This window comes from Amblyomma maculatum, chromosome 3, assembly GCF_055883805.1.
Source record: "Amblyomma maculatum isolate TAMU_Amacu chromosome 3, ASM5588380v1, whole genome shotgun sequence".
NCBI classification, from domain to species: domain Eukaryota; kingdom Metazoa; phylum Arthropoda; class Arachnida; order Ixodida; family Ixodidae; genus Amblyomma; species Amblyomma maculatum.
This window is the reverse complement of record NC_139346.1, coordinates 602,950-629,486: the sequence shown is the minus strand read 5'-3', so window position 1 is coordinate 629,486 and position 26,537 is coordinate 602,950. Positions and strand designations below refer to the sequence as shown.

The window sequence follows — 26,537 nt, the reverse complement described above, 5'->3', positions numbered from 1 at the left end:
CACCGCCTGTCGACAAGAAAGCTGTGCGCTTATTATCGACGATTTGTCTGATACTTTTAGCGCATCGCCGAACCGTTGACGCAGCTTACAAAGCCTGACGAACCTTTTAAAAGGGAAACAAAGTTCCATAATAATGAATGAATAAAAGGGAAACGCCGCCACAAGGAGAAGCCTTTGAAGAACTTAAACGCTGCCTGCAGTGCCCTCCGGTACTTGGCCGCTTCGATGAAACGCCGAAACCGAAACTCACACCGATGCGAGCAGATTGGGCCTAGGAGCCGTTCTCGCCCAGAAGAGTACCGGACTGGAGAAGGTAATTGCTTACGCTAGCAGGTCTTTCACAAAAGCCGAAGTCAATTACTCAACGACCGAAAAGGAGTTCCTTGCGATCATCTGGGCCACTTCTAAGTTTCGTCCATACCTATACGGCCGACCATTCAAAGTGGTAAGCGACCATCACGCAGTCTGCTGGCTGGCTGATTTGAAATATCCCTCCGGCCGCCTTTCCATATGAAGCCTACGACTTCAAGAATTTGACTTGATTGCAGTCTATAAGTCGGGCCTGAAGCATTCCGACGCAAACTGCTTATCCCGCGCTCCCGTCGACGCTCCCCCGAAGGACGATGACGACGACGCCTTTTTGTGAGCGGTAAGCGCCAGCTGTTTCGCAGAACAACAGCGATCAGACCCTGAGCTGAAAGCGCTAGCCGATTACTTAGAAGGAAAAACCTCTTCCCCTCCTGGTGTGTTCAGGCGACATTTATCATCGTTCCCGCTGAGCAATGGCCTCCTCGTAAAGTAGAACTTCGCACCCAAAAGGACCGCGCATCTTCTTGTAGTGCCTAAAAACCTCCGGCAGGAAATTCTGCAGGCGTTGCACGATGAGCGCACAGCAGGCCATCTTGGATTTGCGCGCACGTTGCGTCGAATCTAGGAGAAGTACTACTGGCCGCGACTGCCCGCCAAAGTTGACCACTACGTGAAGACATGTTGTGAGTGCCAACGACGCAAGACGCCGCCTATCAGACCAGCAGGAATACTAAACTCGATTCCGCCCCCAGACCTGCCCTTTCAACAAATTGGGATGGATCTCCTCGGCCCCTTTCCAGCTTCGTCTATTGGTAGCAAGTGGAGCGTCGTGGCCAGCGACTACCTTACCTGTTACGCCGAAGCAAAAGCTCTACCCAATGGTACCGCGGCAAAAGTCGCCAAATTCTTTACCGAACAAATTCTTTTTCGACACGGCGCCCCAGAAGTGCTCATCACGGACAGGGGAACGGCGTTTACGGCAGAGTAGACGCAAGCCATCCTGGAATACAGTCATACAAGCTATCGACGAACAACTGCGTACCATCCCCAGACCAATGGCTTTACGGAGCGCCTGAACAAAACGATCGCGGACATGGTCGCCATGTACGTCGAAGCTGAACGCAAGACCTCAGACACCATTTGCCGTACGTGATCTTTGCGTATAACACGGCAGTCCAGCAGACGACCAGAGCGACCCCACTCAAGCTTGTGTACCGCAGGGAGCCCACGACGACGCTCGACGCCGCACGTAACCAACGAGGACAACCTTGACGTCGCCGCCTACCTGCAGCGTGCAGAGGAAGCCCGACGACTCGCACGGCTGCGTATTAAAGACCAACAGCACACCGACAGCCGACGATACAACTTACGATGACGCAATGCAGAGTACAATCCAGGAGACCAAGTGTGGGTTCGCTGTCGCGGACTAAGTGAAAAGTTGTTGCGTCGATACTTTGGGCCGTACAAAATCATTCGTCGCGTCGGACCACTGGACTATGAAGTCATTCCCGACTTAACGTCAGCATCACAACGGCGACGCACACGCCCAGAAATTGTACATGTTATATGACTGAAGCCATATTACGCGCGTTAAAGAAGCTGTGGTGTTTAAACTTTGTAGTGTTTATGTTTAATGCTTTGTTTTGGAACATCGAGGCGATGTTTTTTTTAAGGGGAGTAATGCCGCGAAACCTTCAAAACTGTATTTGTTGTTGTTTAACAGCCGCCGGCATACGGCCTTATCACTCTGATTTTGGATCGCGTATCAGTTCTGTATTCTTTGTTAATGCTCGATGTCGCGAGTCACACCTTTATCAGTTTCGTTGTAGCGCACGATGCACCGAGATCTGTCTCGTAGATTCCGGCCACTCGTGTGTCTTTCTACAATGTTCCAACTTGTGGTGGTAGATGTTTGCGACGTTATCGAGATTGTTCTTTGCAGCCTTTAAATTGAGCGTTGACGAGTGCTACGGGCATTCTTTGTTCGTCGATCGACGAGCACTTTTGTTGCTATCGCCGCCGCCGAGTTGCTTAGTTCTTTTGCGGGCGCAAGTCAGCCCAATAAACAGTTAATTTCAGTACCATCAAGTCTGTGTCTTCTTTTGGTGTCAACGGCCTCGTCACCACCACGTGACAATATCAATAGCCTATCATTATAAAGTTGACAGACCACTTAGAAAAAAAAAACGCGCTGCGTAACTGCCGCAAGCTCAAGGGGCCGCACGAAGATTTTTCAACTGCGACTCGGAAGATTAGGAACAACCTTTGGGACAGCAAGGCCTAAGAAAGGAAAGCAGGCAAGGCTTCAGTAGGATGAAATTAAGGTTGACAAGCAAATATATCAGTGGGACAGCACTCAGATGGCAAGAGTACCAGTCAGCCCGCATCCTGAGAGCCCTAAAGAGCAATGACCTAATGAACATGTTAAAGAAAAAAACGTAACTTCGGTCTCTAAATATTAACGCCCACAGTATAATAAATAAAACCACCGAATCAGAAAGCATTGTAACCGCAAACAAACCTCACGTTATAGTAATGACTGAAACCTGGCCTCATAGTGCTGTCACGAACTCTGAAATGATACCTTACGGTTACAAAATTTACAGACACGACAGAGACTCTCGAGGCGGTGGCGTCGCAATACTTTTCCAAGAGACGTTAAGACTGCTAGGCTGCCTGATATTGCAGGAATTTAATGTATTGTTAAACATTTTCTTTTTCTTGATGTAATTTAATCATAGGAGGATTTTATCGGCCGCCAAGCAGCGACATCGTCTTCTTCGAAAGTGTCAATGAGTTCTTGTGCGCTTGTAGGAAGAAGCGCCGTGGTATGCTCCTTGCTGGAGACTTTAAAGTTCCTTCCGTGAAATGGAATGATTTCCCTGAGCCCCTTTCAAGTGCTTCTGAGCCTTTCGCTGATGTAGTTCTGCACAACCTTACACAACTTGCCAAAAAGCCTAACCATGCTCAAAACAACGCACGGTCAATTCTGAACCTTTATCTTGGAAATGCCGCTGTCGTCCGCAAAACCCCGCAAGTTCAGGTTTTGCGAAGGCATATCAGACCACAAAATTGTCTACTTAACTTTGAAGGTGAACTTGTGTTTACAAATTGAAAAACATGAAAGGACTGTCCCTAATTTCTCACGTGCCAGTGATACTGATATATTGGATGCACTAGATACTTCGTTTTCTTCATTTCATGTCATGTGTGAATCAAATGAACATACTGCTGATGACCTGTGGTGCTTCTTCGAACATCTTGTTTTATAATTTGTACAAACGTTTTTACCTGTGAAGCGAAAAGTGCTGCGGAAACGCAATTCTTGGGTAACAAAAGAAATAGTGCGATTAGAACAACAGGTAAAGAAGGCAAGAAAACAACACAGGAAACGCCCAACTTTTTCCACGAGTAACAAGTTAACTGGCTTACGTGTATTAATAGCTGAAAAAAATAAAAAGAAAGCAAACGACTACTTTCAGAAAATAACGCTAAAAACCTTTTTCATCTCTGCCCCGGGAAAGCTCTGGCTGCACGTGCCGCCGAACACGAAAGTTGCACCCAAACTCTGTATCGCTGATAATTCTATCACTGACAATGCAGATATCAACCAGTACCCGGTGTTTACACATGATGACGCTATCAGCCCACACTATGAACATTCTGCCAATTGGTAATGTCACGATTACTCAAGAAGGTGCGCTGCTGCTTAATCTAAACACCAAAAAATCACCTGGAGCTGGAATGCCATACCGAACGCATTTCTTTGGTGTTCAAGATATTTGACTCTAATATTCAAGAAATCACAGTCCAGCGCGGAACTCCAACGGAATGGGAGTATGCAAAGGTCGTTCCCATAGCAAAAACAGAAAATCCGGGGCCTCCTAACGGCACCGATATCGTCAGTGACATACGCATGAAGATCAAGCTTTTTGCAGACGACTGCATTCAGTATCACGAAAACGCTATTCAAACGACCAGGCAATTTTAAACACCTAAGCAAAGCAGCAATGGGGGCTAGTTGGTTGAACCACAATCTTAGGCCGTTCAAAAGAAAGAAGAGAAAGGGAAATAATAGAAGCATTTCAGATATGGGAAGACAAGTGCGTAAGCACGCCATCAGTCATGCTAACTAATCATGAGATAAATATAATAAAGAAGCGTAGGTACGTAGGGATGTGACACTGCCTATTCAGTTTGTGTACGAGATTTCTTGTATTATAGAGTGCGTGTGGATTGTTTTAAATGTAACCCTGTTATCAATAAACCTTAGTTGTCTGTGCGCGCTTGTCCTGTGTACGTAGTTCCTCCTTTCTTGTGTATCTTTGTATATCGTAGCGCGAAAATTCTTAAAACACCTCTCTATCTTAAATACAAATTTGGTGCTCGAAATGGCAGATGAACATTAACCTTAAAAAGACCGTTGCAATGACGATAACACGCAAAAAGAACCCCTTTACATTTAATTAGCAACCAGTGCTTATCTGTCATTTCCAGCTGTAAGTACTTGGGAGTGATATTCACATCACAACTTTAGGTGGAATGAACATGTAACACAGGTTTGCAAGCAAGGCAATGAAGAAACATGGCTATTTTAGGTGTACGTTAGGAAACACTTCGCCTGAAATTAAAATTTTGGCCTACAAAACAATTATGCGACCCATCCTAGAGTACGCCGCGATTGCCTGGGATCCACATACACAAACTAATACCACCAAACTTGAGAAAGTGCATGACAATCAGCTAAGTTCATTTTTAACTCTTAACATTCCCATCACTCATTCTGGAAGCGGCAGAACTTGAAAGTCTTGCCTTCAGGCTTTACAGGGATAGCATGAAATTTTTCTATTTTGCTCTATAATAATCGGTTGGGAATAGGTAAATGTTTATACATTATAACACCTAATCGCCACTCCACGCGCTCGTATCATAACAAACGTTATAGATTGTTCGCGTAAGACTAACGCGTTGGTTGGTTGGTTGTTTTTTTTTTTTTTATAGGAAGGGAAAGGCGCAGTATCTGTCACACTTGCTCTGTGGACACCTGAACCGCACCGTAAGGGAAGGGATGAAGGTGGGATTGAAAGTGGATAGAGAGAAAGGGGGGTCGTAGTGGAGGGCTACGGAGTAATTTCGACCACCTGGGGATCTTTAACGTGCGCTGACATCGCACAGCACACGGACGCCACTTCGTTTCGCCTCCATCGAACCGCAGCCGCCGAGGCCGGGATCCGATCCCGGGAACTCCGGCACAGAAAATTCCTTTTTTCCGCCCACTATTTGCGAATGAAATGCGTTACCCGCCGACACTGTTGATTCCCCAACTATTTCTTCATTGCACTGCGCAATTGCGCTCAAGTCATAGTTGCCTCTCCCCGTCAAATGACAGCATCATGCAAATAGGCCCGCAGTGGTTACGGCGCTCGACTACTGTTCCCAAGGAAGCGGGATCGATTCCCGGCGGCTGCGTTTCGATGGAGGCGAAAAGGATTGGCGTCAGTGTCAGTGCGCGCTAAAGAACCCCAGGTGGTCGAAATTTCCGGAGTCCTCCACTACGGCGTCTCTTATAGCTTGAGTCACTTTGGAACGTTAAACCCCACAAACCAACCAATCGTCATGTAAACATACTGTGTTTTTGTTATGATTTATCCTTCTAGTATCTTGTTTGCTGTTTTTGCTTTTGTTTACATGAACTGCCCACTCCTGCCAAAGGCCTGATAACAAGGCTGGCAGTACCTGTAAGATAAATTAATATTTACTCGAAAGAATATGCAGATTGCTTATTAACATCGCCTGAGCATATACTTTCCCGCAGAGTACACGCACAGATTGGCGCCTAGAATGGGCTATTTTAGCAAATGACAGGACACACAACATAATATCTCAATAATCCGAACGCACATTCGCTCATTATTTTCTTAGCTAATCTGTTAGCGCACGACGATATGCTGCGTGTGAGAACAACGAAGTAGAGAAGAGATGGGTCTCGTTCAAAGCCTTTCGTAAACACTTTCCGTAAAGAACCTCAAGAATTCATACACGAGAAGCAATGTTGTTATTTACTCCAAGAGCTGTCATTGTGCAGGGAGCTAAACCTCTTCAAAATGATGCCGTCTCTAGAAAACGACATATTTACTGAAATGGCGTCAAACTCAAGTTTTAACTAGCTCAAATGTTAAGTAGTATATACTTACATTTTAGAGATTGCCGACATTTTCAAAGAAATTTTATATTTACATTGTGCACATAGTTTCCACTGTACAAATAGAAGGACGCACTTTTGCCTGTATCACACATCTTTTCTGTTTTCAATGTAGAATAAATTTGCAGTTTACGAGATAAACGCAGCTAATTTACTCAGAAGCCGCCGCTGTAGACCGCAGCGATAAAAAAAATAATAAAAAAAATAGGGCGGACACTTAAGACACCTTTATGTGCATGATAGGACAGCGAATCATCGTTCGCGTACATTGCCTCAAGATTCGGGGAACACCTAAGCGTGCTATCGCGTCTATAAGGTGAAGCATAAGCGCCCTCTTAATTCTTTGCAGAAACACTACATGTTTACTCAATCGAGAGAAATAGGTTTACATATTTCACAGAAATTCAACTTATAAATGGCGCTTGTATTCATTAAACATACCTGCTTTTTTAATTCAACATTTATGCAATTGACTGGAGCTATTGCTCTTCTATGAGCATTTGCAAGCCCTTTGTTGGGAAGTAACTTGACGAGAGCTTCAACGTCGACCAATCTCAAAACCTCGCGTGTCCGCTTTCCCTGTCTGGAACCCTCATAGTTATTGTGACATTAACCTGATACAGAGTACAACGAAAATCAATCAGGTTCATCATATACCGTCGCTATGGCCAACATTTTTAACCTGCTTGTGCCTGGTTTTATATGAACATAACCTAACCTAATAAACAGGTTTGGCGTGCGACCTGATGCCTGTGAACACCTCCGGCAACGCACTCCCTCACCAGAACAGGAGTTGGCCACCCTGGTGTAGCAATTGGCCGCAAACTCCCATGATTAGTCCCATGACACCCTCAGTCACCAGCGGCTGCGGAACAACTGACCACGGCGGCGGTCAGACCTGTGACGCAGCAGGGGGTGGTGAGAATTCCTGACTCCTCTGGACAGGCCGCCATTGGAAACTGACCTTGGCAACGTTTAACGCTAGAAGCCTAGGTAGTGAAGCTGGTTTAGCAGGGCTGTTAGAGGAACTAGAGGGCACAAAATGGGATGTCATAGGGCGTAGTGAGGTTAGGAGGCCGAATGAGGCATATACTGTACTGAAGGATGGGCATGTACAGAGTTATCGATGTTTACCGGAGAGGCGAGAACTAGGTTTAGGTTTCCTTGTCAATAAGTATATAGCGGGTAATATAGAGGAATTCAATAACAATAATGAGAGGGTGGCAGGCATTGTAATTAGGCTTATTAAGCGGTATAAACGGAAGATTGTACAGGCCTATGCACCTACATGTAGTTATGATGTAGTGGACACGGCAACCCCGTCGTGACAATGTCAACTGATGTGCCACTATTTGTGCAGGTACTTACCGGATTCTTTTCCATCGCCTTGGGCAGTGCAGTAAGCCCAGACAGCGGCTTCAATCGTCACCCAGCTTCTGCCGATGCCTATCGACTGCCGTGCGCGGGGGGCGTACATTTTTTACACTGCGAGCTGCTGTCGTGGCACGTGGATACTGCCTTCTGCGCACCCTCTTTGAGCACAGCGACGTCATCCACACTTCCAGCCCGGATTTTGCCTATAAAAGGGACGTCTGCGCCTTCCATCAGCAGTGGACACGGCAACCCCGTCGTGACAATGTCAACTGATGTGCCACTATTTGTGCAGGTACTTACCGGATTCTTTTCCATCGCCTTGGGCAGTGCAGTAAGCCCAGACTGCGGCTTCAATCGTCACCCAGCTTCTGCCGATGCCTATCGACTGCCGTGCGCGGGGGGCGTACATTTTTTACACTGCGAGCTGCTGTCGTGGCACGTGGATACTGCCTTCTGCGCACCCTCTTCGAGCACAGCGACGTCATCCACACTTCCAGCCCGGATTTTGCCTATAAAAGGGACGTCTGCGCCTTCCATCAGCAGTGGACACGGCAACCCCGTCGTGACAATGTCAACTGATGTGCCACTATTTGTGCAGGTTGGTGGACGAAAATATTGCTGCCGTAGCAACTGCCTTTTTTTGATCGTGTTGCCGTGTCCACGCACATTGCTGGTTTGCTTTAGTGATTGTATCTCAATTGTAGGCCTGTTGCTGAAGTTATCTGGTGATGTTGAGGAAAATCCTGGCCCGGATACAATGGAAATGATTCAACAAGTAATTGCTTCTCAAACTGAAATCCTCAGCAAATTAAGCGAAATACAGGAAAACCAAACATCGTCTGAAGCAAGAATTCTGGACATGCAATCCAGGCTGTCTGCTATAGAACAAAAGCTACAAACCTTTGACGAGTCTCGGGATAGGCTTTCGAAACTAGAAACTTTTGCTGAAAGATGTGAAATAGAAATGACTACAGTTTCGAGAAAACTTGATGAGTTGGAAAACCGCTCGCGGCGCAATAACTTGATTGTACGCGGAGTCAAGGAGGAGGAATCAGAGAGTGAAGAGGACCTACTACAGAAAGTAAACAATGACATCTTTGATAAAATTCTGAAACAAAGGGTGGACACTATTGAAAGGATTCACCGACTTGGAAAGAGGGAACCAGGTAGAGACCGTCCGATTATTATTAAACTTACTGACTTTAGGGATAAGATGAAAATAATGAGTAGCTGTTTCAACCTAAAAGGCACTCAATTTAGTGTAAATGAAGATTTTTCTAAAAAGGTTGTGGAAATACGAAAAAACCTTTGGAACTCCTGTGCCGATGAACGGAAGAACGGTGTGAAAGCTAAGTTAATTTTTGATAAGTTAAAAGTCAAGAATACCTTATACGCATGGAACGAGGAGACCAAGCAGCGGTTCAAATGCCAGGTTGCCACTAGCACTAGCAATGAGTGACTAAACAATCATAAGACGGTCTGCTTTAAAATTATAAATGTGAACGCTAGGAGCATGCTTAACAAGGTTGACGCCATAGAAAGTATATGCCTTGAACATGAACCCGATATTATGGTAATCACAGAGACATGGCTGCATAATGATATTAGAGACTGTGAAGTTGCTCCCCCAAACTACTCCATAGTACGAAAAGACCGTGAAAGGAGGGGTGGCGGTGTTGCAATTCTGGTTAAGAGTAATATAGTATTCTCAGTTATAGAAGGGTTTGATGATTTAGAAACTGCATGGATTAAAACCAGACTGAATGGTCATACTGTCTTAGTGGGTGCTTTCTACAGAGCTCCCAATTCAACCATAGACGTGCTTGATAACCTAAAAAGGTTTCTGGACAAAAATGTACACTTTGGTGACAACATTATTCTGACAGGTGATTTTAATTTGCCAGGAATTGATTGGATGTCGCTTTCTCCCGGCAGAGTTGATACAGCTAGCAGTGAACATCTGATCGAACTCGCCTACTGCTATGGTTTGACTCAGATTGTTGAAAAGAGTACGAGAGTATGTATGACAACATCCTCGATACTAGACCTTGTCTTTATGTCATCTGGTCTACTAGAGTTTTTGCTGAGTTGTGATGTTGAAGAAGGATTGTCTGACCATAAAATGGTGATTATTTCGCTCAATATGACTCGCGAAATTTGTCACAAATCTTGCAGAAAGACTGTTTTGAATTTTGCGGCTGCTGATGATGTCGGATTACTGGACTACCTTGAAATCTCGTTTGATGAATTCATGTGTTTATATCAAGACGGACTTGGCACAGATAAGTTGTGGGATTTTTTTGCAAACATGATAGCCAAAGCAATTGAGATGTTCATTCCTAAAACCACGAAAATAACAAAAAGGAAGCATCCTTGGATTAATAGAGACATTATTCACAAAAAACGACAGCTCAAAAGGAAACGAAAAAGATGCTCACAATACCCAAGCCCTGAATTAAAAACCTCCATATGTCGTATGAGCCAAGAGTTAAAGCGACTCATCAAAGAAAGTAAAAATACCTTTTACAGTCAGACTCTCACCAGATTTCTTACTGAAGCGCCCAGTAAGTTCTGGCGATATATAAATGGCGGCGGTAAATCTCACCATTCTAATGAAGAAGAGAGCCCCCAGAGGGCTGAAAGTTTTAATTCATTTTTTGCATCTGTTTTCACTGAAGATGACGGCGAATCGCCGTTTTTTGAGCCTCCAGGTTGCCCTCCTATTCCCGATTTAGAAATAAGTGAAGAAGGAGTTCTGAAACTCCTTTTGAATATCAACACAAAAAAGAACTCAGGACCGGACGGTATCCCGAATGAATTCTTATATAGATATGCAGAGTGGAATTCTAAATTTCTTACCAAAATCTTTCAATCATCTATCGACAGTAGTTGTGTTCCCGTTGCCTGGAAATGTGCGAAAATAGTGCCTGTGCATAAAAATGGTCCCACTTGTAACGTTGAAAATTATAGACCCATTTCCCTCATTAGCACGTGTTCCAAGTTACTCGAACATATTATGTACGCTCACTTATCAACTTTTCTTGAGAGTAACAATCTCCTATTTGTAAACCAGCATGGCTTCCGCAAGGGGCTTTCTACCATCACTCAACTCACGGAAACAGTACATGATCTTTCCCAGTCAATTAATTCCCGCATGCAAACTGACATCGTAATTTTGGACTTTGCAAAGGCGTTTGATAAGGTTTCGCATCCTAAACTATTACTAAAAATCAGTGCCATATTTAAAAATGAAACTATAACTGAGTGGTTCAGGTCATATCTCTCGTCTAGAGTACAGTATGTTCAGGTTCAAGAGTATAAATCCAACATCATGCCAGTCGATTTCGGTGTCCCCCAGGGCAGCGTTCTGGGCCCTCTCTTGTTTTTGATCTTCATCAACGACTTGCCGGTTGGTTTGAGCGTTCCAGTTAGACTGTATGCTGATGACTGCATCGTTTATAAACAAATTAATACTCCGGAAGATCAGGCAGAACTCAATCAAAACTTGCAGAAAATACATGAATGGTGTAAGGTGTGGCAGATGGTATTAAATTCAAACAAAACTGTTTTTATGTCCATTACAAGAAAGAAAACTGTCCTTGATTACAGTTACAGCATTAATGGCAGATTACTAACTAGAGTAAGCAATTTTAAATACCTTGGAGTAACACTCACATCTGACTTACGCTGGAATTCACACATCGATAATGTATGCACTAAGGCTTCCAAGGCACTCTGGAGCTTGAGACGCAATATGTGCAGTGCAACTCCCGAAATAAAAAGTCTGGTTTTCAAAAGCCTAGTTAGGCCTATCCTCGAATATGCAAAAGTTGTCTGGGACCCGTACACTGCTTCCAACTGTTCTAAGCTGGAAAGAATCCAGCGCCTCGGAGCAAGGTTTATATTTAATAGGTATCGTTATTCTGATTCTCCAACTTCTTTGTGCAAATCTGCTGATTTGCAAACACTTGACATTAGAACCAAATGTGACAGACTCAAGTTTCTTTTCCAGATCGCTAACCACTACTTGAAAATCGATCAAACAAAATACTTTGAAATTAAAACAGGGGAAACATCACGCCATCGTCACAGTTTGTACATCCCAATGCCGCCTGTCAGAAATGATTGCTTTAAATTTAGTTTTTTTCCCGAGAGCCATTAAGGAATGGAATATGTTACCAAACTCCGTTGTCACGTCACAATCACTTAGCGAATTTTTAGATAAACTGCATAATGTTTTATGTACTGCTTGATTTCTATGACAATGTTTTTGTTCTGTTCAAGTGGCAAACACAATTATGTATGAAATTTAGTGTTGATCTCAGTGTTTGTTTGATGTGTTCTTGTTCTATTTCAAGTTTGATATCCACTCCTGTAATAGCCCGCCCAGGGCTGACAGTATGAATAAATGAAATGAAATGAAAAATGATGACCAGGCAGTTGAAAGCTTGACGAAGGTGTAAAATCGGAAAATGCGAAAAGTAAAGACCCAGTATACAGTACAAATGGGCGACTTCAATGCCAACGTAGGGAAAAAGCAGGCAGGAGACCAGGCAGTAGGTGACTATGGCATTAGTTCTAGGAATAGGAGGGGGGAGGTACTGTTGAGTTTGCAGAGCGTATTAAGTTAAGCATCATGAATACCTTCGTCAGCAAACGGAAGAACCGAAAATGGACATGGAAAAGTCCTAACGCGGAGACTAAAAATGAAATTGCCTTCATACTGTGTTCAACCCTTGCCATTATGCAAGATGTAGAGGTAATCGGGAAAGTGCGATGCAGTAGTAAGAAAGAAACCTATCAACGAAAAAGCGGTGAGGGGGAGGGCATAAGAGTTCAGGATCTCGCTACAGAATAGATATTCAGCTCTAACCGAGAATGGAGACATTACCCTAGAAGCAAGGAACAATTATTTCAGACCCATTCGCAGCACGAATAAAAGAACGACAGGAAGAAAACACACACGACAGAACGAATGCTGCATTCGTCCTGTCGTGTCTGTTTTCTTCCTGTCGTTCTTTTATTCGTGCTGCGAATGGGTTTGAATATGGATCATTACCAACTGGCCCAAACCTCGGTGTTATTGCACAATTATTTCAGAGATATCATTACTGAGTACGCTGTAGAAGTAGGCGGTAGGATAGTTAGAGCGGATACCGGTAAGCTGTCCAAGGAGGCAAAATATTTGATAACAAACACTAGTGTATGAAGGCTTCCAATCCAACTGATCCGATAGAATTGGCCGAGGTATCAAAGCTAATCAATAAGCGCAATGTGGCCGATATAAGGAAGTATAATATAGAGAAAATTGCGCCTGCTGTAAAGAACGGGGGAAGCCTTAAAGCTGTAACGGGCATAGACACAAACCAAATGTATGCGCTAAGGGACAAGGCCGGCAACGTCGTCACGGATATGGACAAGTTAGTCAAAGTAGCCGAGGAGTTCTATACAGATCTCTACAGTAGCCAAACTAGTCAGGACCGTATTGAGTTTGGCGGTAGGGAAAAACAGTCAGACGTTCCACCAGTGACGAAGGACGTGGTCCAGAATGTATTAGAAACTATGAAAAGGAGGAAACCAGCTGGAGAGGATCAGATTACTACAGATTTGTTGAAGGACGGGGGTAAGGGGGGATATAGGGCTAGATAAGCTGGCCACCCTGTATATGTAGTGTCAGGTGTCATCGACGGTACCGGAACCATAGAAGAACGCAAATATTACCCTTATTCATAAGAAAGGGGACGCGAAGAACCTTAAAAATTACAGACCAGTCAGCTTAATACCTGTTACGTATAAGGTATTTACTAAGGTAATCGCTAATGGAATCAGGACAACCTTAGACTGCAGTCAAGCAAAGGATCAAGCAGGGTTTCGGAAACGGTACTCTACTATCAATCATATCTATACCATCAACGAGGGGATAGAAAAATGCTCGGGATATAACCAGCCCTTATATAAAGCATTCATTGATTACGAAAAAGCATTTGACTGAGTAGAAACCTCAGTGATGATGCAGGCATTGCGAAATCAGGGGGTAGACGAGCCGTACGTGGATGTCCTGGAAGATATGTATAGTGGCTGCAAAGCAACCATAGTTCTGCATAAAGAAAGTAACAAACTTTCCATAAGGAAAGGTGTTAGGCAAGGAGACACGATCTCCCCAGTACTATTTACAGCTTACTTAGAAGAAGTATTCAGACACTTGGAATGGGAGCTGTTAGGGATAAGTGTAGGCATAAAATACCTCAGTAAACTGCTGTTTGCTGATGGCATTGCCTTATCCTGAACTGCAAAGAATGATGGTGACCTACACAGGAATAGTAGTAAGGTAGACTTGAAAATCAATATGCAGAAGACTAAGGTAAAATTTAATAGCCTCGGGAAGGAACAGCGGTTTACGTTATGTAGCGAAGCACTTGAAGTAGTAGGCGAATATGTCTACTTAGGACAGATAGTAACCGCAGATCCGGACCATGAAAAGGAAATATCAAGAAGAATAAGATTGGGATGGAGCGCATTTGGCAAGCAATCGCAGATTATCACTAGCAGCTTACCGGTATCGCTCAAGAGGAACGTATACAACAGTTTCATCTTGCCTGTACTCACCTCTGGACCTGAAACATGGAGGCTAACCAAGACTGTTCTACTTAAGTTGAGGACAACCCAGAGGGCTATGGAACGAAACATGGTAGGGGTAACATTAAGAGATAGAAAGCGTGCTGAGTGGGTCAGAGAAATAACTCAAGTTACCGACATTCTTGTGGAAATTAAGAAGAAGAAATGGACATGGGCAGGACATTTAGTGCGAGAGAGGATGACCGATGGTCGCTTCGGGTAACAAACTTGATCCCAAGGGAAGCAAAGCGTAGCATGGGGCGGCAAGATATTAGGTGGGCGGATGAGGTTAAGAAGTTCGCAGGGTTCAAGTGAATGGACCTAGCACAGAAACGGGTTAAATGGAGAAATAGGGGAGAGGCCTTCACCCTGCAGTGGGTATAGTCAGGCTGATGATGATGATGATGATGATGATGATGATGATGATGATGATGAACCCCCTTATCCATATGCCATCGCACTGACTCAATGAAGTTCTTGCATAGCATCGCGAAATATTTATTATCGTCACAGCAAGACAAATTGCTGAGGCAATGGGTAGCTATACAATAAACTCTAGTAAATAATTTATTGCGTTTCTTAGGAGTACTTACGCTCAGTATATTAATTCACACAATTTATCTCCACAGCAGTAAGGAACGAGGACATCTCGTGTACCAGCTGGTACCAGCTGACTCCAAACTGGAAACCAGCTAGAGCCCGTTGACTGCACTTAAACCACCTGCCACGACCCGCTGACTTCTTGCTGGTAGATATAACGAATTTGTTAATGCCAGTTGGGATAACAGATGGGGACAACTGAAACCAAATGAATCCAGCTGGATTCATATAAATCTATTTAGATGTTTCCTGACAATTTTGGCAAGAACAAAGTTTTATACTTGTCAGGCAAAAGATGTGGCTGGCTTCAGCATTTAGCCTATGATGAGACAAAACGTTTGAAGCATACGGCATTACAATGCTTAAGGTGTAAATTCAATGATGGAAAGTCAGGAAACAAAGATGTGACTATTTTCTGAGGAAACCTTAAAATTACTCATTTTTTTCAGCTCTCGAAGGGCCTCTGGGAACGCAGGGCCCGGTTAAATGGAACCCTTGAAACCTTGGATTATCCTTGCCTGGTCGTGCCCTGGGCCAACTGCTCGCATGACGCAGGGAATTAACAAAGCGACCCCTGGCGCCAAGTACTCCATGTTATCAGCTCCTACACTGCCCCCTGGGGAAGAAGACATGACTGTGGGAATGAAAGGACGCGCATGCGTACTACTATGCAACGTCAGACATTGTGGCGATGTAGTTTTTTCTGATCAGTGTCATCTGTCGCGTGCCAATACGTAGTTTGCCCCCAGTTGTACGTGGATGCCGAACATGAGACGGGATGACATGCTGTCATACGGGACCTTTGTCTACAACCCCGTATTCTAGGAGACAACCAGGCTACATAATAAACGTGTGTATGGCAGGCAGCCGAAGGTTCGCCGCGACGCTACCGCACGTGACGAAAGAGGACAACGTCTACAAGGCCGCCTACCTTCACCACGCGTAGGAAGCCCGATGGCTCGTCCTACTTCGCATTAAATATTACCGCGAAACCTTCAAAACTGTATTTATTGTTTTTTTAAGCGAGAAGCTTGACTATAGGCTAGTCAACTCCGAGTTCGGCGTGTGCTCCATTGTAAGAAACACATATAAAGCCCCGCTTTAACCAAGCCGTATGAACGTGCCTTAGTGGCCTATAGGAGTAATGGAATGCAAGTCTTAGCAGGCTGAGTCTGACATAACCGTCCCATGTGAAACGAGAGACCCAAGTTGGCAGCGCCTGCCAGGGGACCACAGTCACGGACACGGCACACAGCGACGAGCGGTTAGACCTGCCGCAGTATTGCTTTCGCAATAAAAGCAACAGCTGCGCATGCGTCTACCACGTGACGTCATAGGAGAGGTGCAGGTAGTCGGAGCCGCCGCAACTGCCGCCGCGACTCCGGCGGTCGAACTTTAGCCGGTGCCGCGCGCTTTCACCGGGCTGTGTGTATACAGAAGTGTAACGGTGATGGCTATGTGGAATCGGAACATGTGATGTACGGCTGTAATCAAAGTTTCATCGTGATGATAAACCATGGAATATCTACAAGGTGCAACCGTGGACAACAAGGTAAGCCACAACTACCTCAAGGAACCACTAGCTAAGCCATGGCATAGCCGAAGCTTTTCGTTTCTGATACCTAGGCTTAACCAAGCTAAGCCACCACCAATTTTTAGCAGCCGCCGGCATGTGGCCTTATCATTTTGCTTCTTGTACGCATATCAATTTTGTATTCTTTGTTAATGCTCGGTGTCGCGAGATGCACCTTTATCAGTTTCTTTGTCGCGCAAGATGTGCCGAGATCTGTGTCGAAGATTCCGGCCACTCGCGTATGTTTCTACAATGTTCCAGGATGTGCTAGTAACTGCTTGCGACGTTATCTTGATGGTTCTAAGCCACCTTTAAATTTGGCGTTGACGTGTGCGACCGGCATTCCTTGTTCGACAAGCGCCGAGCACGATTGTTGCTTTCTTCGCCGCCGAATCGGCTACTTCTTTTGCAGGCGCAACTCAGCCCAATAACGAGTTTCTTCAGTGCACTCACAGACTCTTGATTTGTGTCATCGACCTTGTCATCAGCACGTGACATCTGGTGGAGGTGCTGAATCCCGACACCGTGGTGATCCCGAATATGGCATCCATCGAGCAGAAAGCACCCTTGGTTTTCTTCGAACCCCGTGAGCCCCCCAGCTTCCAAGGACGACCGGATGAGGATGAGAAGACTGTCTCTACCTGTTCGAACGCGTGGTAACGTTCAACATCTGGAACGACGAAGCGAAGCTGAAGCAAGTATATTTTCCTCTTGAAAGATCTGCCCGTATATGGCTTGAAAATCACGAGGCAGCTTTGAAAGATGGGGAGATTTTCAAGATTGAATTTTTTACTGACTTAGCAAGTGTTTTCCGCAAGGAACGAGCCCAAGCCCTACTTCATTCAAGACTTTCAAACGAGCCTGCTTTTCTTTACACTGAGGTGATGAGGCGCCTCTTACGCAGCACCGATTCTGACAAGACCGAAGGTGAGAGAGTGAAATTTTTAATGTGAGGGGTTAAAGAGTCTCTTTTTGGAGGTCTTGTCAGGAATCTGCCAAAAACCGTGGCGGAATTTGAAGTTGAGGTGTCTGCCATCGAGAAGGCGTTAGACACCTGGATGCGTCACTACGAACGACCACTTGAACCGGTCAACGCAAGATCCTACAGCAGCAGCGCACGAATATCCTCAACCGCCGACGGCGACTAACGACGACGCAGCCATTTCACCGCCGCCCCACACGACGACATCGACAACACGACCAGAATGCAAGTCGACACCGCCACCCAGCGAAGTAACAACCGTATGCCCCGGCCGTGACCTGAAGAAAGGATAGAGCCGAGATCGGACACCAAGGCCACGTGCAATGCGAGGACGCGAAAAGCGTCCTTGAAACTACTGTCGATGGTCACAGTCACTGCACTAGTGGACACCGGAGCTGACTATTCAGTAGTCAGTGGACTTGAGCAAAACGTTGCGGGCTAGTTGGTTTATCGCAAGGGGCAACAGCGCAAGCTACACACGAACAAAAAGGGAGGACGAGACACACACAGCGCTGACTTTCAACTGAAGGTTTATTTGAGACACGTCGGTAAATATACAGTAGCATCAAGGGATACAACAGCAACCTAGTTAGAAACAGTCATCGCCACCAGAAAACACAGGAAAATACAGGTCACCCAGCTCCCGATAAGAACTGCAATTCTTAGTTCTGCTCAAAGTTAAGCGCAGTATCATCAATTCATGTTTTGACAATTCATTCGAAAAATGCTGCAACCACAAACTGGAAAACCGCTTTTTAACCGAGATGCGCCGATTACTACAGGCTGGATACCCGCTAACCCTCATATCCTCAGTGGCTGCGGCCTTGTTGAAAGGAAAAGAAAAAAGAATCAGAGATAAGGGCAAGATCGCGGTCATCCCCTACGTACACGGGATTTCCCACAACATATGAAAAACAGGAAAAAGAGTAGGAATAGACGTTTTATTTTCAGCTCCGCATCGCTTGTCAAGCCTATGCATGACCGTTAACAAGAAGGGTCGCAAGCATACAGGATGCACACTATAACCATAGCGACCAGTTCGTTTCCTGTGCTCAGGCCGTTTTATATCCCATCCCCTTGTCTTGCGGCCATGCATACGTAGGCCAAACCGGCAGATGCCTCAACAAGAGATTGGCTGAGCACAATTACAATATTACGCAACGTATCTCGGGTCATCTGGGCATTCATTGCTGAGATTGCAAATGCACCCCTGAGTTGGGCAACACGAGCGTGATAAGCAGGTGCGGTGACAAAACCACGCGAGAGATTATTGAAGCCTTAGTCCGCACTGCCCTGGATTGGAACGACCTTTCCGACCACATCGCCTCACTAACCGACATTCATCATTTCAAGACTGACATCAAAAGACATATTTTATTGTAACCACCGTACTTCAAGCCCACCCCTCATGTAATACCCCTTAAATGGGGCCTTTGAGGATTCAATAAAAAATTAATAAATAAAAATAAATAAACATTGCGTATCTTAAAGAGCATTGTGTCAGCACCCCCTCCATAGCCTAAATAGATAAAGAACTGCAGTTCTTAACGAAAGCTGGATGATCTGTGTGTTCCTGTATGTTTTCCGGTGGTGATGACTGTTTGTAACTAGTTTGCTGTTGTATCCCTTGATGCTACTGTATATTTACCGTAATGTCTGAAATAAACCTTCAGTTGTAAGTCAGCGCTGTGTGTGTCTCGTCCTCCCTTTTTGTTCGTGTGTAGCTTGCGGAACCCCCTTGCATCAGTGGGCTTCTCAGCTAAGAAAATTAACGACCGCTTTGGATGGCCCGCTACTCGGCACCCCTGGTGGTAACCTTATTACGCCGTCCGGGAGAGGCATCACCAGAGTGACAGTGAATGGACGCATTTACCCTACGAGCTTCGCGGTCTTGCAGCAGCGCGCCCGTAATGTGATTTTTTGTGCGGACTTTCTGAATGAGAATCAGGCAATCATTGACCTCGGCTCAAAGCTCATCAAGCTCTCCACCGACAAAGCAACACCTTCCACGACGACTTCGGCTCAACACTTCGCTATAAACGTCCTCGACGAAGTATTGAGTATACCGCCCCGATCAAGCATTGTCGTCTCCGTGGTTACCAGTGACATTGAAACTGCTGAAGGTGTCGTCGAAGGAAACACCTAGTTGCTTTTGCAGCACGGACTAGGAGTCGAAAAAGGCATCGCCTGTTTCCGTCATGGATTAGACCAAGTACTGGTCACGAACTTCACCGAAGATCCATAACAGCGCGACAGACGGGACACAGAACGCTGACTCAGAACTGAAACGTTTATTAGCCACCATCTAATATAAATACTGCCCTCATGGCAAGAAAGGAAACAAGCGCGCTTGACTTGCTGACATGCGTGAGATTCAAAACGCCAGTACATTAGGCACGTGTCAATAGGCAAGTGTCGTTCTTGGGAAAAATTCTGTCAGCGTAACATCAGGCGCACGGTAATATTTACAATCTAAATAACGATTTTATTTATCTGACAGCTCTGCAGAGGGAGCACAGATGCATTGTTCTGAGGTCTTAGCTATCAAGTGAGATTCTTTCTCTTGCTAGCGTGTCGCGGTTCTTTGCTATAGCAGGGTAGGGTGCCTCGATGCCATTTGCCAGAGGTTCCGTCCAGGGTGGAGACAACGCCGCCATACTGAAGGACACGGAATCAGCCGTAACGACGCCGTTCATACTCTCTTCGCTCTTCAGAGTGCTTTGACTTGAACTTGACTTTTTATCAGCATCGTACTGCGTATCATGTTGCTCATAATAGCCTTTTTAAAAGCCTAGCGTCGGAGACGGAATTACACGACTTAATTTTAGGACCGCAGGTGGTCGAGATGGGGTACCATCCAAACACACACTTGAAGAAATTGTGAGAGATACTGCGCCTTTCCTCAGGAGACTCATCTTGTCTAGCGTTCCTGCCATCTGCAATCTCACACTTGAGCGCGCGCCAAGGAACGCCACGCGACAGCCGCCGAAAAAGCGGGACAAACTTTGTCCGCGACAATATGAGCCATTAAAGGATTTCGCCTTAAAAGCTCCGTAACAGCATACCAAGCACGCTCGGGAATCCCACTTCCTTCTCCGTTCCGAGTCCCGGGGGAAGCGAAAACAGCGCAGGCCTTTGCGCATTGACTCAGTGCTCATTGCCGCAAAACAGCCCATCATTTTGGCTCAGTGGAGTTACCAACCTTGTCAGTCATACAGTAGAACACAAAGTAAAATCCCTCGCGGGACGTCAGCAACCACTTTGCATCATCACCAGCAGCAGCCTGATTATACCCACGGCAGGGTGAAGGCCTCTCCCATATTTCTCCACTTAACCCGGTTCTGTGCTAGCTGCATCCACTTGACTCCTGCGAACTTCTTAATCTCATCCGCCCACCTAACTATCTGCCGCCCCCTGCTACGCTTTCCTTCCCTTGGAATCCAGTTTGTTACCCTCAGCGACCATCGGTCATCCTCTCTTCGCACTACATGTCCTGCCCATGTCCATTTCTTCTTCTTAATTTCCACTAGAATGTCGGTAACTTGAGTTATTTCTCTGACCCACTCTGCACGTTTTCTACCTGCTAATGTTACCCCTACCATTTTTCGTTCCATAGCCCTCTGGGTTGTCCTCAACTTAAGTAGAACTCTCTTGGTTAGCCTCCACGTTTCAGACCCATAGGTGAGTACAGGCAAGATGCAACTGTTGTATACTTTCATGTTTAGCGATACCGGTAAGCTGCTAGTCATAATCTGCGAGTGCTTGCCAAATGCGCTCCATCCCAATCTTATTCTTCTTGTTATTTCCTTTTCATGTTCCGGATCTGCGGTTGCTACCTGTCCTAAGTAGACATATTCGCCTACTACTTCCAGTATTTCGCAACCTATCGTAAACTGCTGTTCCTTTCCGAGACTGTTGAACATTACCTTAGTCTTCTGCATATTGATTTCCAAGCCTACCTTTCTACTTTTCCTGTCTAGGTCATCAATCATTATTTTCAACTTTGCAGCAAACGCAAGCAACTGCGACCACCCCGACCAGCCGTTGTGCTTCAAAATGGCGCAAGAGGCGGCGTGGGGCTGTTCAAAGGTTGGCACTACCCGGGACGGCGGCGCTTGCATCGAGGCCTCCTAATCACGGAGCATTCCTTATACAGGGGAAACAGACTTTAGTATCATCGTCGTCTGTGCAGTGTCTGTAGTGTTTCGCTACTTGGCCTGTGATAGCTACACGAGAAAAATTGTATTCGTGCTCTTTTGACCTTTCGTTAACACATCGGCCAGTTTGGCTGATGTAGCACTTGCAGCATGGCAGAGAGTAAACTACTGATTCTTGGCAGGGCACGAAGACATAAAAAAATAAAAAAAAAGAGAGGGCTATGGCTCTACTAGATGATCTTGAGCTTGAACGGGTACGTGAACAGGTGAAACAATGCAAGCAATTACATTTGGAAGTATTCTTTTCGGCAAAAACCCATAAACGAGATGTTCCGTTCAGAGCCATCGTTTCTGAGAAGAGCACGTGGCAGCATCTGGTGTCCAAATATTTGCAGAAACACCTTTCCTCGTTGACTTTATCAGACCCCCCCAAGGCTACCTAACTCTGAAGCCCTTGTTGTATTCCTCAAAGAACACAACCCAAGAAAATTTGTCGGCTTCAGCATGGATGTCAAGGATTTGTATTATAGCCTCCCCCATGACTGCTTCCTTAAGCGTGTACAATTGTGCATTACAGAAGAGAATAAGGAATGTGACTTCATTGACGCCTCAGGTGTAAGTGTTGAAAGTTTCCTTGAAGTTTTGAAGTTCTACCTGGAGTCCACCTTCATAGGCTGGAAGAACAAACTGTATACTCTTAGAGAATGAAAACCAGCCAAGGGACGAGGACGCCTTCCTTCGTCCTCGTCCCTTGGCTGGTTTTTATTCTCTAAGACTATGTACCAACTGGCCCAGATTTCAACCCTCCTTCAAAGCTGTATACGCAGAAGGCTGGAGTATGCATTGGGTCGAGTGTTGCACCGGTCTTGAGTGACATCTTCTTAATGTACGTGGACAGACACCTGAAGGATAACTTGGAGGGCTTACATTTTTCCACCTTCAGGTACGTGGACGACTTTTTAGTATTCGCAGACCGTGAAGGGTTCAAGCAACGAATGAAGGACATTATGGATGTTTTTACTTAGTGTGGATCCGGGCTGAAATTTACTGTTGAAGAACCAGTGGACGATCGGTTACATTATTTAGATCTATTGATTCCATTCGGTGATGATCATGTTTGTTGGGACTACAAACCGAGATCGATGAAGCCGTTGCTAAGCTCCAATTCGGGACATTCCAAATTAGTGAAGAATGGGATGATCAACACATGCTTATTAAATGCGTTGAAGAAATCTTGTTACCACGGCATGGGCAGGAGTTTTGAAAGACAAGTGACAAGTATTGTAAAGGCCGGTTATCGGGAGTCAGTTATTATTGAGGTCAGTTGCCGGGTACTGAAGAGCCTTAAAAGAACGCACAGACTGAAATCCCTGCCCAGCATGGGTGAGAGGAAGAGGAAGGTTGCAGTGGTACCGTATGTGCACAGAATTTCGCATGGCCTCAAAAATGTAGGCAAGAGGTATAATGTTGACGTCGCATTGACCGCCCCGCTCAAGATGAAGAGGATCTGCCCGGCTATTCAAAGGGAAAGAGAAGCGAAGAAGCAAGAATGTGGGGTGAAACTTAGAAACCCATATGTTGGATGCAAGACAGGTGTTGTGTATAGGCTTCCACTCTCTTGTGGAGCCAGTTATATAGGACAAACAGGACGGTGTATTAATAAGAGACTACAGGAACACCGGAACAACTTGGAAAGTGGAAAGGACAAAACGTTTCTGGTATCACATTGCCAGTCATGTGAAATAATGAAGAAGGAGAAGTGCACTCCTAAGTTTAACAGCGTTAGGATTTTATATCGCCACAAAGAGAAGATAACGAGAGAGATAGTGGAAGCATATTTTATTTCAACGGTCAATAAGTGTGTCAGCAAGTCTTCTCTTGCTCTTTCAAGCAAAGAGGTGTCTTTTTTAAGTGATTTTTCTAAGTAATTTTTTTTTTATGCAGCAGGGGTTGTTTCACGTGACTGTTTCGTTTTCTTCATGTTTCTTTTTTTGGGGCCTTGGAGTAAAGGGCTTAGGCTTAGTTGAGTCAGCGCTTGTACAGTGGCTTTCCTGTATCTTGGCCCTTGTCTTCGCTGTTTATATAAATAATGAATAAGTACCAACTCGCCCAACAAAGTATCTTGGTAGGGCACGAAGAATACCGGCACTTGAACAAGAGCAACGATTGCTTTCCTGGATGAGCTAGCAGGCACCCCAGAGGTCTTCGTCCCTCCCAGCCAACTTGAAAACGATTCACCCAACCGAGCCAAGCAGCCCAATTTCGACACTAACCCAGTGTTCCCCAGAGACAGAAAAGCCGAGATTCGCACTCCTCTTGAAAGCTACTGCTAGTGCTTTTCTTCAGCGTCGAAGATGCGGCAAACTTCATTGGCAAAGCATCGCATCATCACGGACGAAAACGCTCGACCTCTACGTCAAAGTCCCCGTCGTGCATTGCCACGCGAACGCCAGGCAAGGAAATGCTGCATGATGACGTGATCCAGCCATCGAAGAGCCCCTGGGCGGCACCAGTCGTATAGGCAACGTGCACTGTCTAGGCGGCGCTGCATTTGTTCCGCAGCGCGCCTAAAAATGTTGCGGTTAGCCGCTTGGTTCGCGATAAACGACCGAGCATATTCATCGCTGATATAGATACGCATGTGACAGATAACGTCCTTGCCTCTCGATGTAGCCCAGTTATTTGACGCGCCGTGCAAAGCTTCGACAGAGCGTGCAGTCTGATCTCTGTAAGCTCATGCAGGTGGCAAGGCGGATGTAAAATGGTGGCGAAGGCTGGGCCCAAAAACGGTCTAGCGCGACAGCAGCACAGCCACTTTGGGGGGGCCGAAACACTTAGATAATGAAATTCAAAAGCACAAATGAAAACGCTATAAAGAAATAAATATTTTAATGCCCCGTTTTATAAAATAGGTAAACTATTCCAGCAAAACATTACGCCGCATTTTTTATTTTTTGTAACGTTCTTGTTACGCCCCCTCTTGATGAGTGTGCGGTGCATTTGCAGCTTGACTTTGCACGCCTTGTTTCGGCTACCGGCCACGGTGGCCGCGGGAGCTCACGGAGCGGTTTCTTATCGCCAGCTGTTTGCAATAGCGCGCCTGGTGAAGCTTATAAATTTAGCTCGCCGGTCTCGAAATGCCCCTTTTGCGAAGTTTTCGTCGTCCTTGCGCGTCGCTTCTCTGTCACCGTTTTGTAAAATTTGCACCCCGCCGCACCACTGCGGCAGTTTTCTCGGTTTTGTCGTTTCCGTCGACGTGCGGCCAGTGCGGCCAGTGCGAAGTCTTTATCCATCTTTGCACGCTTCGCGCTGTTCTTTTGAAGCGCTTAGCGCTTTATTTCAAAATGAGCTTGCGACGTGTGAATAAACGATGCGCCGTGGCACATTGCGACAGCATGGACAGTACCGTCGGTGTCAAGCTACACCGCTTCCCGCTGGACTTTCACAGGTGAGCTCTTGTCAGTGTCGTCTGCTACAAAGCATCTGCTCTAGGTATGCTCTGAATGCTTTCGTTGAACTGTTCGCTTCTGTTTCTGTAACCAGTTCGTGCGCACGTGGCTTCATTTTTTCGAGGATATTTATGTACTACACTACAGGTCACACACTTTAAGTGCTGAGCTGTGCGAAAGATGCCCATGCCGTTTGTCTGATTTATGGTGAGTTTCATGCAGCCGGCTATCACCAGCGTTAACTTGATACCGGGCTCTCAGGAGAAACCACGCCCATGCCACTGACCGGAAGGCCAATTTAAAACTAACTGCCTGACAAGTCTGAGCACAACAGTGTTTAGCTTTCCAACACCGCGAAGCCAATTTGACCCTCGCAACTGGTAGTATCCAAATTCAGCCACGTGTATATGCGCGGCCTTGAGGGTGCTTTAACTGAATTCACTCAGCAGGAGTTACTGCCTGTCTTGTTATTGCTATTCTGCATATGCATGACCGTTAGGGTAACTTTAAACGCACTTCATTCTCGTCAATCTTAACCTTAGAATAGTATAGCTACCCGCATGGCATGAGGACGAGGGTACGCAACCGCACTCTTGGACGCTCAGAGCTTGGGGCGAGCATTTACTACCATAGTTCAGATATAATGGAAGTATATTGTACTGCAGTTAGCATTGACAGGAATAATGACACATTGGCGTGTGGAGTATGCAGTATTCCTTACGGCGCAATTGTGAATGACGTGCACGTTACATCACGTCCAGGTGCCGAGCGTGGGTGCAGTTCTGCCACAACGTCAGCCTGGAGAAGAAGACACCATGGCAGCTGCGAGACTTGCGGGTTTGTTCCAAGCACTTCGAACCGTCTGCGTATCTGTCGTCAAAAAGGCTGCGACCCGTGTTGACACGCTTACTTATGTCATGTCATGTTTGCCTCAATTGAAGCCGTCTTAGCACTGTCTTCTATGCTTTTCAATTTCCTACCTGCCAACGTTTGTGGAACTGCAGGGCTTTTTTCTATCCGCACTGTGACCACTGAGATGAATAGCCAGCTTAAAGGAACTACTGCTTGAGCTGCCTGTGAAGCGTATTTTTTGTTGGTGTGCTTTACCACTGTATTTGTTTGGTTGCTGTAATAAAACATGAATATGAAAACCATACTTGCCGTACACTGTATTGCAAACTGTGCACTTGAGCCTGTGCTTTGTGCATCATACCTTGTACTCAAAAGTACTAGCACCAGTATTTCCACCAAGGTTTCCACTACGAATCATGCATGA

The 26,537-nt window shown here is 45.6% G+C and overlaps 1 protein-coding gene across 1 annotated transcript; it reads left to right on the top strand.

Moving 5' to 3' along the window:
* Positions 1–8,054: 8,054 nt before the first annotated feature.
* On the top strand, positions 8,055–10,566 carry LOC146194085 (uncharacterized). The gene has a single exon (XM_084597243.1). The coding sequence runs from the start codon at positions 8,148–8,150 to the stop codon at positions 9,342–9,344; it is 1,197 nt and encodes a 398-aa protein (XP_084453369.1). The 5' UTR covers positions 8,055–8,147; the 3' UTR covers positions 9,345–10,566.
* Positions 10,567–26,537: the final 15,971 nt, after the last annotated feature.

Coding starts and splice junctions, on each gene's coding strand:
- LOC146194085 (XM_084597243.1), top strand. CDS start 8,148: ATGTCAACTGATGTGCCACTATTTGTGCAGGTACTTACCGGATTCTTT.